At 55.6% G+C, this 16,054-nt stretch overlaps 1 protein-coding gene across 1 annotated transcript; it reads right to left on the bottom strand.

Annotated features, from left to right (window-relative positions):
* Positions 1-224: 224 nt before the first annotated feature.
* TMEM208 (transmembrane protein 208) lies at positions 225-2,824 on the bottom strand. The gene is made up of 6 exons (XM_056136645.1): positions 2,710-2,824; positions 2,087-2,182; positions 1,049-1,108; positions 833-969; positions 581-665; positions 225-492 (listed from the first exon to the last, which is right to left on the bottom strand). The coding sequence occupies exons 1-6, from the start codon at positions 2,713-2,715 to the stop codon at positions 355-357; spliced, it is 522 nt and encodes a 173-aa protein (XP_055992620.1). The 5' UTR covers positions 2,716-2,824; the 3' UTR covers positions 225-354.
* Positions 2,825-16,054: the final 13,230 nt, after the last annotated feature.

The raw sequence follows: 16,054 nt of genomic DNA, 5'->3' as shown, positions 1-16,054 counted from the left end.
TATGTGCATATGTGGGGTGTGTGTGTGTGTGTGTGTGTGTGTGCGCGCGTGCGCGTGCACGCAGCAGACCTCCCAGAACATAAGGAGTGTAATAAAGTTTCTTAAGTAACCCAACAATCTTTTCCTTCTTAAAAAGAGTGCACCACACCAGAGCTGTCACTGCAGTGAAAACTGAGGGACGTCCCTCATTATCACCCAGAGCCACTGGCCACCGCTCTAAGGCATTTATTCAATCCTAGCCCTCAGATTGCAGTGCCCCCACCCCGCCTTCACCCCGGAGAAGGCCCTCATGCTCCTGGCATGGGACGAGGCTCCAGGGCAGGGCCCGGCAGCCCGTGGCGGCAACGTCAGTGCCTATAACCGCTTCATCTGGCGCCGCTCCTGTCGGCGCTGTCGTTTCTCATTATGCTCCGGCGCTGGAGCACCGCTGTCGGCTGTGAACCATGGGCCCAGCACGTTCACCCACAGGAGGTAAAGGGCCCGGCCTGGAGCCTGCGGAAGAAAGGGTTACCTTGAAACCAGGTGCAGGGATTGAGAGAAAGAGGACGCTTAGTGGCCCGAGCCCTTTACCCTCACGCACCAGGAGCCAGAAGGACCAGAAGTAGAGGGAGAAGCAGCTGAGCACCTGCACGATGGCTGTGAGGAGAATGACATCCTTCAGGTGCCTGTGGAGAGAAGGGGAGCTGCAGGGGCCAGCGGGAGCAGAGGGGCCCCAGTTCAGCTCCTTTCCCCACCCAACCGAGTTGCAGGGAGCTGTGGGTCTTGGGCTCTCTGGGCCCCGGCACCCCAGACCCGGGGCCGCTCACCTGGGCCGGCGGTGGGGGACACTCACTCTGCCATGCCCTGCTCCATGTTGAGGTCCATGCCACCATCCATCAAGGCCCCATCATCTGAGAAGGCTGCCCGTGCCATTGAGCTCATGGAGTGGTAGCTGGCCCCGTAGACTGCCAGACTAAAGCCCAGGGCCATCTGGAGAGCGAGAGTGAGAAGTCAGAGGCCAGCTGCACATTCTACTGACTCACCCATCTCCAGCAGGGGTGACACTTACCCAGGACCAAAATGAGGCAGATGAGTAGAAGACGACCAAGGTCACAAGACAGTAAATAGCCTGCAAGGAGACACAGGATCAGGTTGGGCTCAAAAAATGCTCCTAAGGCTTCATGTCCCACAACTCTGGCCAAGAACTAGCTAAGCTGTACAAAGAGATAGATTGTTTTTTGGGTTTTTTCCTTTTTTTGAGGGGGTAGTGGGGTGGGGTGGAGTTCAAGTTTTGGGCATACTCGGTGGTGCTCAGGACTTGTTCCTGGTTCTGCCCCTCATAGATCTCTCTTGGTGGGGCTTGGGGAATCTTATGTGATGCCTGGGTCCTGGGCTCTCTGGGCGCTGGTACCCAAACCCTGGAACTGCTCACCTGGACCAGCCATCAGGGACACTCACTCTGCCATACCCTGCTCCATGTTGAGGTCCATGCCACGCTACCTAGTCTGGGTTGGCCGCATTCAAAGCAAGTGCCCTACCTGCTGTCCTATGTCTCCAGTCCAAGGCACAGGTCATTTCTTAAACTGTTGGGGGAGCGTGGGGACTGCTGCTCTAGTACCCAGACCCCTCTGACAAAACAACTCAGGAAAGCAGCTCCTGTGTGCTGGGAAAGGGGAAGGGTTCTATCTATCTGAGGCTTGTAGGCTCAATTTGGTCTGGCTTGGTTTTGACTTCTCCAATTTCCCTATACCTGAATCCTTTATCACCTCCCCACCCCATTCCCTTTGTTGTGTTGACCAGGAAGTGGTACACAGTGAGGGTTGTACACTTGGTTGCAGTGCTGGGTAGGGGATGGGGTCATACACTTCAATTGCACAGGAGACTGCACATGTGGCTAGTGCCACCATGTGGGCTGAGCCAGGGATAGGACTTGAAGCTTCAAGCTTCAAGGCAAGCTCTCCCATTGAACTATCTATTCCTGGGGACCCCTTTCACCATTTCTTTTTAATCTGCACTCTTCAGAACCTTTGGATGATATCCAGCACCCCACCCCATAACCAAACAGCTGGGGTGTCTGGTCCCTTGGGTGAGCAAGAGAAGCACTTACATTGGCCCCCAGAATGATCCGCAGGTAGAACTTCAGAGTTTCTCTGTTTTCTTCAAATATCTGCTTCTTTCCTCTCGTGCCCACTTTGCCCTTGGGCTGCAGAGGGATGGTGAAATGCTGTCAGAACCTGACACAGCCTCCTCAATCTTCCCCCAGCGGTCTACGTACAGAGAGCACCTAAGGCAGGTCCCCAGGGTGTTCAAACCTAGTAACATCCGCGGGATATCCAGCCCTGCTCAGGTCCCTCCTATGAGAGTTGGCACCAGCAGCCCCGCTATGATCACCTACGCCCGAGCTTCCCTGCAGTTTTGGGCTTACACACCCGGTCAGGGGCAACCAACTCCACATTGGAGTTGAATGGCTCGCCTCCGCCTCGGCGAGAGTGATCCAGATCTAGGGTGACGCCCACCCCTTCAGATCTCCGATGCTATCTCATACTGGAGCTCGCTCTCCTCGAGCACCAATTCTAGTTCGGTCCTGACTCCGGCACTTCCCACATTGCTGTAGTGTGGTCTAACCACCTGGATGGCGCCCCCCTCCGGCCACATTCTTTCTCTGCTTTCAATCACCCAGTCCAAGGAGCACTTGACCGACGGAGGCCTCAGCCTACCGGTTCTCCTTACCGCCATGGTGCGAAGCAAGTACCCAGCCCGGGAAATAAGGGAGAAAGGGCGAAAGCACGCTCAGTAGGTCCCACATCGGCAGCAGAGGCACTTCCGGTGCAGACCCAAATCGTCAGCAACTGGGACGGAAGTGAGGGGGCCACTTCCTGCACAAGCCCCGCCCCACAAGCCGGTGGGACTACACGTCCCAGAAAGCCTTGCGCGGGGGCGGAGGCAGCAGGGATGTCATGGCGGAATCGCTGCCCCTTGAGGTGAGAGCAGCCCGCGCTCCGGTCCAGCCCAGGACAGTCCCCGCCTCCGGGCCCGCAGGCTGCGGGGACGGACTGTCAGTCCACTTGGTTGAACTGACCAGCCCGGGAGGTCTCAGGACCTACAGTTTTGAGGAATGGCCTCTCCTTTGAGCCACTTCGCCCCCTTTGCCGGGGGACCCACACTCTCTCCTACCCTGTCGGTCCCCGGAGGTGGCTGCCCTAGCTCTTCAGTGAGCACCGCCCTTTGCCTACCCCTTTTCTGGAGATGTGCGTCTCCCCCTCTGAAAGATGTTTGCTCCATCGCATCCTCGCCTCAGACTAACCCCATTGACCCGTTAGGGCGGTTGCTCCCATTCCCCCGCCCAGAGAGATGGCTGCCCTCTCAGGCCAACGAACTGGAGCATAGTCGTGGCGTTCCTCCATCTAGTGATGATCGCTCCTACTTCCTTCAGCCCATAAGACGTTGCTCCTTGTCCGAGTCTAGAGCAAGACCCCTCAGCTGCTCCTGGCCTGTGGGAGATAGCAGGTTTTGTCCCTACTGGTCTCTTAGGATGCTGGCTGAGAGTTGGCAGCCCCCTCCTGGGTGCAGGAGACAGGCCACCCTTTCTCCATGAACCCTGGAATGAAACAACCCTTTGGCAAGATTAGCACTGCTTTCACCCCGTTGAGCCATCCCCCTATTCCCATGGTATCCCTTCCTCGTTTTCTTATCCACTGCATCCTCATAGATCCCCGGAGGACCCATCAATCTCTGGGCCCCCCTCAGGATGGGCTTCATGGGATGGCACCTCCACCTTCACCTTTGCCTTCTCTTTCCCTGTGGAAAATCCACTGTCCCTTTACAGATCAAAGAACCAAGCTCCCTGTCCTCAGTAAGACCAGTTTTGGGGCCAGGGAGGTGATGAAAAGGACCGGAGCCCAAGTGCCTGATTTGGCCACCGGCACACAGTTAACTCAAGTGCTTGATCCTTCAAACACCACTGGATGTGACCCTCCGCCAAAAAAAAAAAAAAAAGAAAAATCTTGTACAGACAGGTTTATTGCCCTCTCCCTTGGTTCTGTGGGTTGGCTGCTAAGCCTGGGAAGACAAAATGACCCCTATCTTTCCTTGGCACCAACAGAGTTCCCTTCCCTCCCGTGGGGATGAAGGCTCTGTCGGTCCCAGACCCTTCCCTGTGCTCAGCCTCCCCGGCCCATAATGCTGTTCTCACTCAGATTCTCTTTAAGGAGCTGCTTTTTCTTCCTTTCCTGAGTGAATATTTGGTGGAAATAGAGATAGGGTCAGACTTGTACTAAAAGAGAGGGAGAAGAGTGTTCATTGTTGATTCACTCTACACTGTCTGAGTACTGTCTGTGCTGGGGATCAGAGATAGAAGAAAAGATCAGAATAAGCTAGTGAAGTCACTATGGAAGCATCCAGAAGAGGCCCATGTAGGCAATAGTAGTTAGGCATGCTATTTGGGGTGGGGGGGCTGCGAGGAGATGAGACTGTGGAAGCTTTGGGATTTGGGGTCCTTCTGATCTAGAGGCCTGGCAGTGCTGCCTCAGGAGTCGGGATAGTGGGGAGTCCCAGAGGTTAACATCGGAGTATACTGAGATTGAATGCTGACTTTCAGGAACCTTTGCCTTGTGACAATGCAGGTTGGCCAGGGGGAGCCTAGAGGCAGAGGGGAAAAGAGGGAGATTTGGAAGGAATCCAGGTCTGAGGTGAAAATTTGAGCTACCATCAGAAGATGGCAAAGTTTCATAGGTAGAACTAGTAGTCATAGCAATCCAGCAGTGATTTCCAGAACATCTTTCAAGCATCAGATACATATTAAATTTCTATATATCATATATAGAAAAGTATGTGAATATATTTATATCTGATATATATGTTTGACACAATCCCTATAAGATTACATTCTAGATTTTGTTGTTCTTTGAGCCATACCCAGCAGTGCTCAGGATTTATTCCTGGCTCTGATCTTAGGGATCACTCAGGGTTTGGGGCACCACAGGTGGTGCCAGGGATCAAACATGGTCGGCCACATGCAAGACACATGTCCTACCCCCTGTGCTATTGCTCCAGGTCTATTCTAGATAGTTTTATATTTCTACTTTACAGACATGGAAACCAGGTTTCAGATCAAGCACCTTTCCCGAGAACACAGGTCACACAGCTGTAAGTGGTGGGGCTGGGTTTAAAGTGAGTCTAAGTTAGCCTGGCCTAAAGCCTGTGCTTTCACGTGCAACCAAGGACAAGGGATTGAAGCACATGAGGAGTACAAAGTCCTACCAGCATATTAGGCAAGATTCACTGTTGTTAGCATTGGAACTTGGATGTTACAAAGTTAGGAGGAGAAACTGCTTTTTGCTCAAGTAAGAATAGGAATTTTCGTTGAGATTTAAGTAACGGTAAATCATGAGTGACTGGAGAGATAGTACAGTGGATAAGGCACTCACCTTGAACACAGCTGACCCATATTCCATCCCTGGCACCTTTATGGCCCCCTAGCCCTACAGGAATGATCCCTGAACACAACCAGGAGTAAGCTCTGAGCACCACTGGGTATCACCCCAAAACCAAGACATTTGTATGAACTATCTGGTGGCCTGCTGGCAATCAGCGCTGCTCTACTACCTGGATGGTAGAACAGTATGGGGATATTGACCTGTTGGTCAATATAGAGGTAACGTGCAGTCATTGCAGAGGAATCTATTACGTAGGAAGTAAACAGATCTAAGCCCCAAATACAAGCCCTGGGAGCCACTACAAAGTCCTAAAACAGGGCAATTGGAGTGCTGGGTGGAGCCCTAGAAGTCCCAGGGTCACAGGAGTCAAGGAGGGAAGACTCCAGAAGATTAGTTAATAGGTGGTCACTGGCCTCTCAGATGACTCCCCTCCCAGTGCCCCAGTTGACCTCCAGCTCCAGCACCCTGAGCCTCAGAGGTCAAAGGCCTTAGTACCCAGCCGGCTGGAACTTGCTGGGATCAGACCTGATGGCCAGCTGGGTAGGTGAGCTGGAGGTGGGGGTGGAGAAGGTGGGAAGAGTGTGGTTACAGCACTTGTACTCCTAGGACAGGTTCTGAAGTTTCAAGAAGGGGCACCCAACTGGCTGTATTCTAGAGAGAACCAGCCCAAGACCTTTCTATGACACAATTACTGCAGTGACCCATTTAACTCTCCCATCAATTGCCATTTGACAGATAAAGGCCAAGTAAGAAATTTTGAGCCACATTTATCTGGTCCTGATGCCCGGGCATTTTACCAAGCTGAGCAGGAAGTTTGGTTTGCGTCAGTCAGTTTAAACCTGCTTCCACTGAGGGTTCAGGTACCCTAAACTCACAGTGGCTAGCAGTAGAAGTTTCCAGAGACTGCCCCAGCTCTCTAACAGCTCCTGATGCCCTGTCTTTTTCCCTCAGATGGTCACATATATTCTGAGCTTCCTGCCTCTGTCAGATCAGAAAGAGGCCTCGCTCGTGAGCCGGGCTTGGTGCTCTGCTGCCCAGAAAGCCCGGCAGGAGGTAAGGAGCAACCCCCCTCCCCACTCACCCAGGCCCATTCCATTGTGTTTCATTTCAGCCCACTCACGACCCTGTTCAAGCATCATCCACCCCCTGTTCATGTAGACACAGTCCTCTACCCCTTACTCTCCAACCGACTCAGCTCCTGGTGCAGTGCTGGGAGCCTCCAGGGGAACAAGGCCCAGTCCCTCCCCTGCAAAGAACAGAGTCCAGTAAGTGAGAAAGCCAAGTGCATGGTGACAGGTTTGGTTGTGAGCTCAGGGCTGTAGCAACATGGTGAATATCCGATAGCGGACACCAGTGCTGTGAGTGGCCTGCAGCGCTGCTAACAGCACAGGTAAGGTGCCCTGGGGGGCATCAGGGCAGGAATGAACCCCACTACTGACTGGATCTCTATGTGGGGAGAGGCGCTGTGCCTGGTGTTTCTGGAGCCTTGCTGAGTCGCATGCTCTGTTGTGTGTTTAGAGCTGCAGTGCAGAGAGTCTGGAAAGGGTGCGGGGTGCAGGGACTCATCCCAGCTAGGAGGTGAAGCCGAGAGCTATGCCAGCTGGAAAGGCAAATAGAAGAGCTCTCTGGAGCCAGAAAGATAGAACAGTGGACATGGGGCCTGCCTTGCACGTAGCCCACCTGGGTTCAATCCCTAGTACCAAATATGGCCCCCTGACCTCCTCCAGGAGTGAGCCCCAAGCACCACAGGGTGTGGCCCCCAAACAAAAAAAGAGCTCATTATGGCTTCTTGGATGGGACTGAGGTTGAATAGGTTTGCTCATTAGGGAACTTTTTTTTCTTAAATTGAGTAACCGTGAGATAGACAGTTACAAAGCTGTTCATGATCAGGTTTCAGTCATGCAATAACCCAACACCCATCCCTTTACAAGTGTCCACTTCCCACCACCAATGACCCCAGTTTCCCTCCCGCCATCCCCAAACCAGCCTACCTCTATGACTCTATGGCAGTAACTATCCCTCTCTCTGTCTCTCTGTCTCTGTCTCTGTCACACTCTCTCTGCAACACAGACACCGAGAGGTTATCATATTTGTTCCTTGGCTGCTTTCAGCATGCAGTTCCTATCCAGAGTGATCATTTCCAACCATCTGTGTCATCTGATACCTTCTCTATCCCAACCGCCTTCTTCCCCAGCACTTTAGGCAGGCTTCCGACTCTGGACTAATCCTCCTTGCCCTTGTTTCTACTGTCCTTGTCCTTGTCTTCCTATTGTGTTTTTTATATTCCACAAATGACTGCAGTCATTCCATGTCTGTCCTTCTCTTTGTAACTCATTTCACTCAGCATGATACTCTCCATGTCCATCCATTTATAAGCAAATTTCATAACTTCATTTTTCCTAACTGCTGCAAAGTACTCCATTGTGTAGATGTACCATAGTTTCTTTAACCAGTCATGTGTTCTCAAGCACATGAGTTGTTTCCAGATTCTGGCTATTGTGAACAGTGCTGTGATAGGGGCTGGAGCAATAGTACAGTGGTAGGGCATTTGCCTTGCATGTGGCTGAACCAGGTTCGATCCCTGGCATCCCATATGGTTCCCCAAGCACCGCCAGGAGTAATTCCTGAGTACAGAGCCAGGAGTAATCCCTGAGCATCGCTAGGTATGACCCAAAAAGGAAAAAAAAAAAGAATAGTGCTGCAGTAAACATAGAAGTGCAGATGGCATTTCTGCAGTGTTTTTGGGCCCCTGGATGGAACTATTTTTAAATGGAGAGATCTCTCACCTTTTCAGAGATTTGGGATTTGATAAATGTACACTAATTTTTCTTTTTTTATTTTTTTCCATAATAGACCATTTTTAGAGCACTTTTATTTTTTTGGTTGTTGTTCTTTTTGGGTCACATCCGGTGATGTTCAAGGGTTATTCTGGCTCTGTACTCAGGTATCACTCCTAGCAGTGCTTAGGAGGGCATATGGGCTACTGAGGATTGAATTCAGGTTGGTCACAGCAAGACACGGGCCTTCCTTGCTGTATTATTGCTCTGGCCCCTAGAACACTTTTTTAACTCTTGGCTCAGGGATCACTCCTAGTGATGCCGGGGGGATTTGATCTGGGGTCAGCTGTATGCCAGTCCTATGCTGTAGCTCCTGTACTGTCTTGTCAAACCCCAGAGCACTAGTACGTGTTCACAGAAAAAAAAATAACTTCTTCTGTTATGGTTTGAATTATTTGTGAAATTAAGTTTGATTCATGCTGGGAGCTAAGAATTGAAAGAGATGAGTTTCCCATGATCCAATAAGTACCATTCTGCATTACCTGCCCTTCCTAGCCAGGTCGGTGGCCTCTGGCACAGAATCAATGTGTGTGTAGAAGCCGGGCCTGTGCTTTGAGTTACCTACCCAGGGTCCTCGGGGAGCTAACTAAGGAATTTGATATGACTTGTTGAAAATGCAACGTCCAGGGGGTGAGATCCAGTTGGCAGTGAGTCATGCTAGGGCAGGGTGTGGATGGAAATAGAGACTTGGGTGTCCATCGAGAGTGGGTGAAGCTGAAAGCCTGGTCCTAAGTAACCTCCCTCAGGGAGGGCAGGGAAAGCCACAAGAGGAGAGTGGCCCAGGGAAGGTGGCGTCCTGGACATGGCCAGGAGGGGGTGCCTGTCCAGGAGCAGAAGGAGAGCCAGGAGAGGAAGCTGGCTCACTGTCACTGCCCAGCCCCATGCGGGGCCAAGAAGACAAAGGACAGATAGTCCATTTAGACATTTGGTACCTATGGAGGTTACAGATGGCTTCAGCACCTTTTGGCATCTGGGGAAATAACCCACCTGGTGGGTTAAAGAGTGAATAAAAGACCCCTGGGTAGGTCACTTGCCTTGCCTCGCACATGGCCAACCGAGGTTCAAACCCTGTTGTCTCATATGGCCCCCCCAAGCACCACCAGACATAATTCCCAAGTACAGAGCCAGGAATAACCCCGGAGTGTCACCAGGAATCGCCCAAAAAGCCAAAAAGAAAGAAATTCACCTCTGGAAGGAAGGAAAACACCGGATGAGAGGTGCAGTAGATCTGATCAGAGGTTTACTCAGGAGAAAGAGATTTACTCAGGAGAAAACTGAGCAGAGTCACGAGGCGGGGTGTGACAGGGAGCGAGGTTGGGCACAGCAGGTGCTGCCTGGGAGATTGCGGGAACAGGTTCACCACAGGAGAGGAGGAAGAGGGTATCACCTGTCCTCAGAAAGCAGAGGCCAGGTGGTACCATGGAGTCCTTCACTGAGGCAGTCCCTCCAGGACCTGTCAGGGAGTTGGCCTCAGGGAAGTGAGGCAAGAGGCAGAGGCTGGGGCTGGAGTGATTGCACAGTGGGTAGGGTGTTTGCCTTGCACGCGGCTGACCCAGGTTCCAATCCCAGCATCCCATATGGTCCCCTGAGCACTGCCAGGGGTAATTCCTGAGTACAGAGCAGAAATAACCTCTGTGCATTTCCGGGTGTGACCCAAAAAGAAAAAAAGAAAGAAAGAAAGAAAGAAAGAAAGAAAGAAAGAAAGAGAAAGAAAGGCAGAGGCCAGGACTGGACACAGGTGGAAGGACAGGAAAAAAAAAAAAACACCTCCACAGATGCACACAGTGACCTGACATCAAAGCCCCCAGGGCAGACAGCTGAGAGTTGGGGAATGCACAGTCCTCAGAATGGGGGAGAGGGAGATGGCACGTGCCAAGTGGGACTCTGGGAGCCACTTAGCAGGCCCCCTCCACAGTTCCACATGTGGCATCCGCATCCCTGAAGGGGTTCCCCAAAGGTGGGGAGGAAGACAGGGTCAGAGAAGCCTCAGACAAGGGAGGGTCTGCTGAAGGCAGGGCCAGGCGGGCATCTCACAAGAGAAAGAAACGTTTGCTAAAAGGACAAATAGGAGCAAGTGAGAGGTGAGACCTCCCCTCCCACCCACCCATTACCAGAACGCAACTGAAACTGCAGCTTAGCAGTGCATGGCAGAGTGCGTCCTGACAAAAGTGAGAAGTTGGCATTCCCAGGGCTCAGGGGAGGATGGGGCAAGGGCCTGGGAGAGCCCGGTGTGGGAGGGGTTAGGCAGGGTCTGACCTGACTCCGATGCTTAGACTCAACCTGGGCCGTGGGGCTCGGTCAGATTCACCCACGAGAGACTGGTGCCCGGGGCCAACCGCTGCCCAGGGCGATGAGGAGAAATAGCTGTTGAGGATTTCCGACAGCCAGAGTATCGAGGTGGGGTCCTGGGGATGTGAGGCTGGGGCAGGAGAGATGGTGTTCGTGTGGCAGGGAGACAGCACAGGGCCCAGGATGATCACCAGGTGTCTGACGTGGGTGGAGTGGCGGAGGGTGCTGAGGGAGTAGAAGGGACGGACTTGGGGGCGGGGAGCACAACAGCCAACCGGCATCCATAATTTGCAAAGTCTGGCTGCTGTCCTGGAAAGTGACAGAGGCCACAGATTCAGCGGCTGGAATGGGATGCGGTGATGGTAACATCTGCCCATGCAGCCACAGTGGGAATTCCCACAGAAGGGCATTCCCAAGGTCAGGAGCGGAGGCAGAGAGAGAAACTGGAGGTTGCAGAAGCTGCACTGTCAGCTGCCAAGGGACTGGCGGGGGCGGTGCTGCCTGGGCAACCAGCACCCCTGCACCCCCACAGCCAGTTCACGCTGTTTGACATCATCTTCAGCACATCTGCCACTAGACCCCCTCTCTCACATGCTGGAGCGCCCCTCCCTCCTGCCAGTTTCTCTGACCCAGTCCATGCGGGGAGCTGGGGAGAACACCCTCACACCCACCATGAGCACACCAGGGAAAGGAGTCCAGAGGGGTGCCTAGAGTGACCCCACGTTCCTGTGGGAGTGGCCTGGAGCTGTCCCCATCTCTCATTACACAGCCACGGGCCACTGTAGCGGCTGCTCTGGGGGCAGGAGACAAGCTGGTTTCCCCACCGTGGGGGTTGGTCCCAGGCAGTCCCTGGGAAGCCACCACCTAGGCTCTCACCAATTCCCTTCCCCTTTTGCTGAGGCACGTGGGAACACACGGGGCACAGCCGCCACTTCCTGTGCTAGGAAGAGACAGGACAGATTCTCCTGAGCTCGGCCACCTCTCCACCTCGGGCCTCACTGAGCCAGGAGAACAGGTGCCCCCTTCTGGACCACTTGCCGGCAACCTGGGCAAGCAGAGGCTGAGACACGGGCTGGGACCTGGGATTCCTCCTCCTCCCTCTCCCCACAGACCTGGACCAGCTTCCCCTTGGCTCCCTTGGCTCCCCAGTCCAGGAAAGTTCTATGGAAACTGGAGTACCCCTAAATTCTTCTCAGACTTAGCCCTGAGCTGACCCCACGACCTCATGCACTCCACTGTGGCCCTCCTACACTCTCTCCGTCCCTCCTCCCTCCAGAGAGGAGCGAGCAGAGGGGACCACAGTGTACCCTCAGCAGGGGAGCCCGCAGGGCCCTGAGGTGTTAAGGGCTAATCACACACAAACATCATTCTGCCCTCCTACTCCCTTGGGAACTTCGCTTGGTCTCCTCCAGGCCATCCCCCAACCTTCCCATGTCCAGCATGCCAGCTGCCTCCTCTGCCGCACCTCATAGGCATCTGGTCCTGCCCATCACTAACCCTCGGCCTCCCTTGCTCATTTCCCGGGAGCTCCCGTGCCACTGCTGCTCTTCCCGGCATCCCTTCCCACTGGCACCTCTCTCCCCACACCTGGCACTACACAGCACAATGGGTACCCACAGGGGCAAGGCCCTTTCCTGAGCAGGCAGTGACCAGCGCCCCTTAGACGCCAGAGGGCTCACTCCAGGCCTCCTGCTTCCCTGTCCCTTAGACCAAGGTACGGTACAACATCCCCGTGGCCTCTACTTCCCTCCCGGCCATCAAGAACCTGGGCATCAGGGGCGTCTGCTGCATTGGCCTGACCCAACTGGACGACTCACCCACTTCGCACCAGGTGTTGCAGTCTGTTGCCTGCCACCTGGGGCCGCACCTGCAGAGCCTGTGCCTGAGCGGGGGCAGCCCCACAGAGGCTTCGTTCGTGGCCCTGATCCGGGGCTGCCCAGCGCTGCGCATCCTTGACCTCAGTGGCTGCAACAGCCTCTTCGCCTCAGGCATGCTGCTGGCTCAGCCAGAGACGGCCCAGCAGGTCCGGCAGGCGCTGGGCAGCCTCCGGGAGCTCAGCCTTGCAGGCCTGCAGGAACTGGCCGACCTGAGCTTCAACCGGCTCAGCAGCTGTGCCCCCAGCCTGGAGCGCCTCTCCTTGGCCTACTGCCACCTCAGCTTTGACTCAGGCCCAGCCCGAGGTTCCATCAGCAACCAGAACTCCTACCCGACCCAACTCTCCTTCCGAAACCTGCTTCGGTTTGTGCAGGAGCGAGCCGGCCGACTGCAGTCCCTGGACCTGAGTGGCACGGGTTTACCCCCAGAGGCCCTGCAGGCCCTGGGGCAGGTGGCGGGGCTGCAGTTGCAGGAGCTGAGTCTGCACAGCTGCAGGGAGCTCTCCACCGAGGCTGTGGCTGCCCTCTGCCGCCAGCAACCGGGCCTCACCTCCCTGGACCTCAGTGGCTGCTCAGAGCTGGCGGATGGGGCCCTGCTGGCTGTGAGCCGGGGCCTGCGGCGCCTGCAGCACCTGAGCCTGAGGAAGCTGCAGCGGCTGACGGATGCGGGATGCGCAGCTCTGGGGGCCCTACGGGAGCTGCAGAGCCTCGACATGGCCGAGTGCTGCCTCGTGAGCGGGCGGGAACTGGCGCAGGCCCTGGGTGCAGTGCACAGTGCTCCGCCCCTGGTCTCCCTCAGCCTGGCCCACTGCTCCTCACTCAAGGTGAGTGGCTGTTCCTTCCCCGGGCGTGCGGCCCTGGGCATGTGACCTCAGGAAGGGCCTTGCATCTGTCAAGCCTGTGCCAAGTTTCAGGAAGCCTGGGGAGGGCACAGGGTGGGTGTAAGGTGATAGAACTAGCGCTGGAGAGAGATAATAACGTGGGTAGGGTGCTTGTGCTGCACACTGCTGAGCCGGGTTCAGTCCCCATATGTTCTCCTGAGCACCCACCGCCAGGAGTAATTCCCGAGTGCAGAGCCAGGAGGAACCTCTGAGCATCGCGGGATATAGCTTAATACCCCCTCTTCCCCCCAACCAATACAGAACCACAGGGCAGAGTGGGGAGGTCAGGCCTGAGAACAGATGTGGTGGTGGTGACAGCCTTCAGCCTCTCACTGTAACCAGTGTGACCTGAACCTGACTTTTCCCTGCCCAACTCCGTCTTTCCGCCACCACGAATCTGAGCCGCTGTCTGTGGGGCCCCTCTGCTCCCGCGTCTTCTGCAAACCGGCTTCCGCTCAGTGGCCGGTTCCTGCTGCCCCCATTCCGACTGCGGCCGCCAGGTGGCAGTCCTACCCCGACCCCAGCTCTGCTTCAAATTCTAGAGGGAGCGTGTCTGATAGGCTCAGCGAAGATCACATGCCCACCACTGGCCAATAAGCTGTGGCCAAGGGCTGCCTAAACCCACCCCTCCAGCCAGGGGCTAGGGACGCCCAAGAAATTCCCACCCTCATCCTTCCTGCTTCGGCCAGGCCAGAACTTTGTCCTCTGATAAAATCCTTCCGGGGTCGCACCCCCATAGTCCTACCTGCACAAGGTCCTTTCAGGGTCCCCTATTGCCTGTCCGGACACTTCCTTTCTAGGACGCCTCCGTGCTCTCCTTGATCTCCATGTTGGGTCCAAGTCTCAGGGTGCTGGACTTATCCTCCTGCGTGTCCCTCACCAGCCGGACGGTGCAGGCCATCTGCACCCACCTCCCACACCTCTCAGTCCTGCGTCTGGCCTGGTGCAAGGAACTCCGTGACTGGGGCCTTTTGGGGTTGGAAGAACCAAGTGAGGAGCCTAAAGAGAGCATCCTGGGGTGGGACCCTTGGGGTCAGAATCCTCTCCTGAGTTGTTTTGTAGGAGCCACTGAAGAACAGGAGGCGTTGGAGCAGCTTCCACAGCTACACAGGGCCCTGTTGCCACCACAGCAGGGTCGGACCCTGTTAGCACTGCAGGCCCTGCAGCAGCTGGACCTCACCGCCTGCAGCCAGCTGACGGATGCCAGCTTGGGCAAGGTGTGGGACAAGGAGCATGGGAAGACTTGAGGACCCTGAGGCTAGAGCTTGGGTCCAAACAAACTCACTGAGCCTACTATCCTTGCAGGTGCTCCAGTTCCCTCAACTGAGGCAGCTGTCCCTGAGCCTGTTGCCTGCACTCACAGACAAGGGCTTGGTGGCTGTAGCCCTGGGCTGCCCCAGCCTGGAGCGCTTGGCCTTGAGTCACTGCAACCTCCTGAGCGATGAGGGCTGGGCCCAGGCTGTGAACTCCTGGCCGCGGCTGCAGCACCTCAACCTCTCCAGCTGCAGTCAGCTCACAGAGCGGTCAGTGCACGCCAGGCTGCCCCGGTGCGGGGAGGGAAGGCGGCCAGCCCAGACCTACCCTCAGCCAGCGGTTTCCTGCAGGACTCTGGCTGCCACCGCGCAGGTCTGCAGGCAGCTCCGGGTGCTGGACGTGTCTTTGTGTTCCCGCATCAGCATGGCTGCGGTCAAGCGCTTCCAAGGGCAGCTCCCCCAGGTGACCTGTGTCCAGTCCCGCTTTGTGGGGGGCGCAGACCTGACCCTGACGCTCTGAGGCCCAACCTGCCGCCTCCAGGCCTGTGCCCGACCCGCACTTAGATGCCAGTCTCCTGCCTCCTGCTGCTCCATCCTTCAGCGCCCCTGCCTCAAGTTCTCCCCTTTTTCTAGGACAGGGGCAGGGACTCCTCCAGGGCAGCCCGGGGGCTTCGTGGCCATCTGCACCCAGCCCAGAGGGGATCCCTTTCCAGTTCTAAGGTGCGGCCACCAGCCCCAGAGCAGCTGCTTGCTTCCTCCAGGCCTACATCCTTCCTCACCCCTGACGGCATGCACTCCACCCTCTCCCAGAAATTGACCTTGGTAGTCAGGCCACTGTGTTTGCTGCCAGCTCAAAAGGATTAAAAATTCCACATCTTACCACCATGTCTGAAGTCTCTGACTAAGGGCCCCTCCCTTCCCCATCTCAGTTGAACCTGCCCAGTGCAGGGCCAATGGGGGCCCCACTCCTGGGGTTTCCTAAGTTAGCTCCCTTAGATTGGCCAAAAGCCGCTCTGAGCCCAAGCAGGTCAGGCTTTTCCCCCCAAAGGCAGGAGACTCAGGAGGCCTGTCACCCCACAGCTACCTCAGGGTCCTCCCAAGACCTCCTTTGACCTCCTGCCGAGTTTGCATCCAAGAATGCAGTGCTTCCTCACTCAGTTCGAGAAAGCTGGAATCCTCTCCAGAAGGCCTCCCGGGCCTCCAAAGGCCAGGCAAGCAGGCTGAGGGCTGAGCTCACACTTTCAGGAGCCTTCTGGAACCTGGGGTCCTCGAGGAGGCCCTGGTTAATGCTGCCCAGGAAGGTGTCCATTAGAGGCCATACCTGTCTGGCCCTTTCTCCCCCACCTGGCTGGCAGCTCCTGACCACAGGCCCAACCAGGTGGCATCACCTTCAGAACACCTGGCCCTCAAAGACAGCCCCAGTTTGGGGACCCTGCCTGATGCCCCACTGGAAGGCGCCTGGGCCCCCAAAGTTCAGAGCTGGCTCATATACCCGACAACCAAGCA

This window comes from Sorex fumeus, unplaced genomic scaffold (assembly GCF_029834395.1).
Source record: "Sorex fumeus unplaced genomic scaffold, SorFum_2.1 ptg000122l, whole genome shotgun sequence".
Classification (NCBI taxonomy): Eukaryota; Metazoa; Chordata; class Mammalia; order Eulipotyphla; family Soricidae; genus Sorex; species Sorex fumeus.
Note: the sequence above shows the minus strand (reverse complement) of the source record. Positions and strands in the feature narration are given on the sequence as shown.

What these genes read in the sequence shown, in the direction of transcription:
- TMEM208 (XM_056136645.1), bottom strand. An exon ending in GGATCATTCTGGGGGCCAAT is followed by an intron (nt 1,109 to 2,086) that starts GTAAGTGCTTCT and finishes GTCTCCTTGCAG; the next exon opens with GCTATTTACTGTCTTGTGAC. An exon ending in ATGGAGCAGGGCATGGCAGA is followed by an intron (nt 666 to 832) that starts GTGAGTGTCCCC and finishes TTCTCTCCACAG; the next exon opens with GCACCTGAAGGATGTCATTC.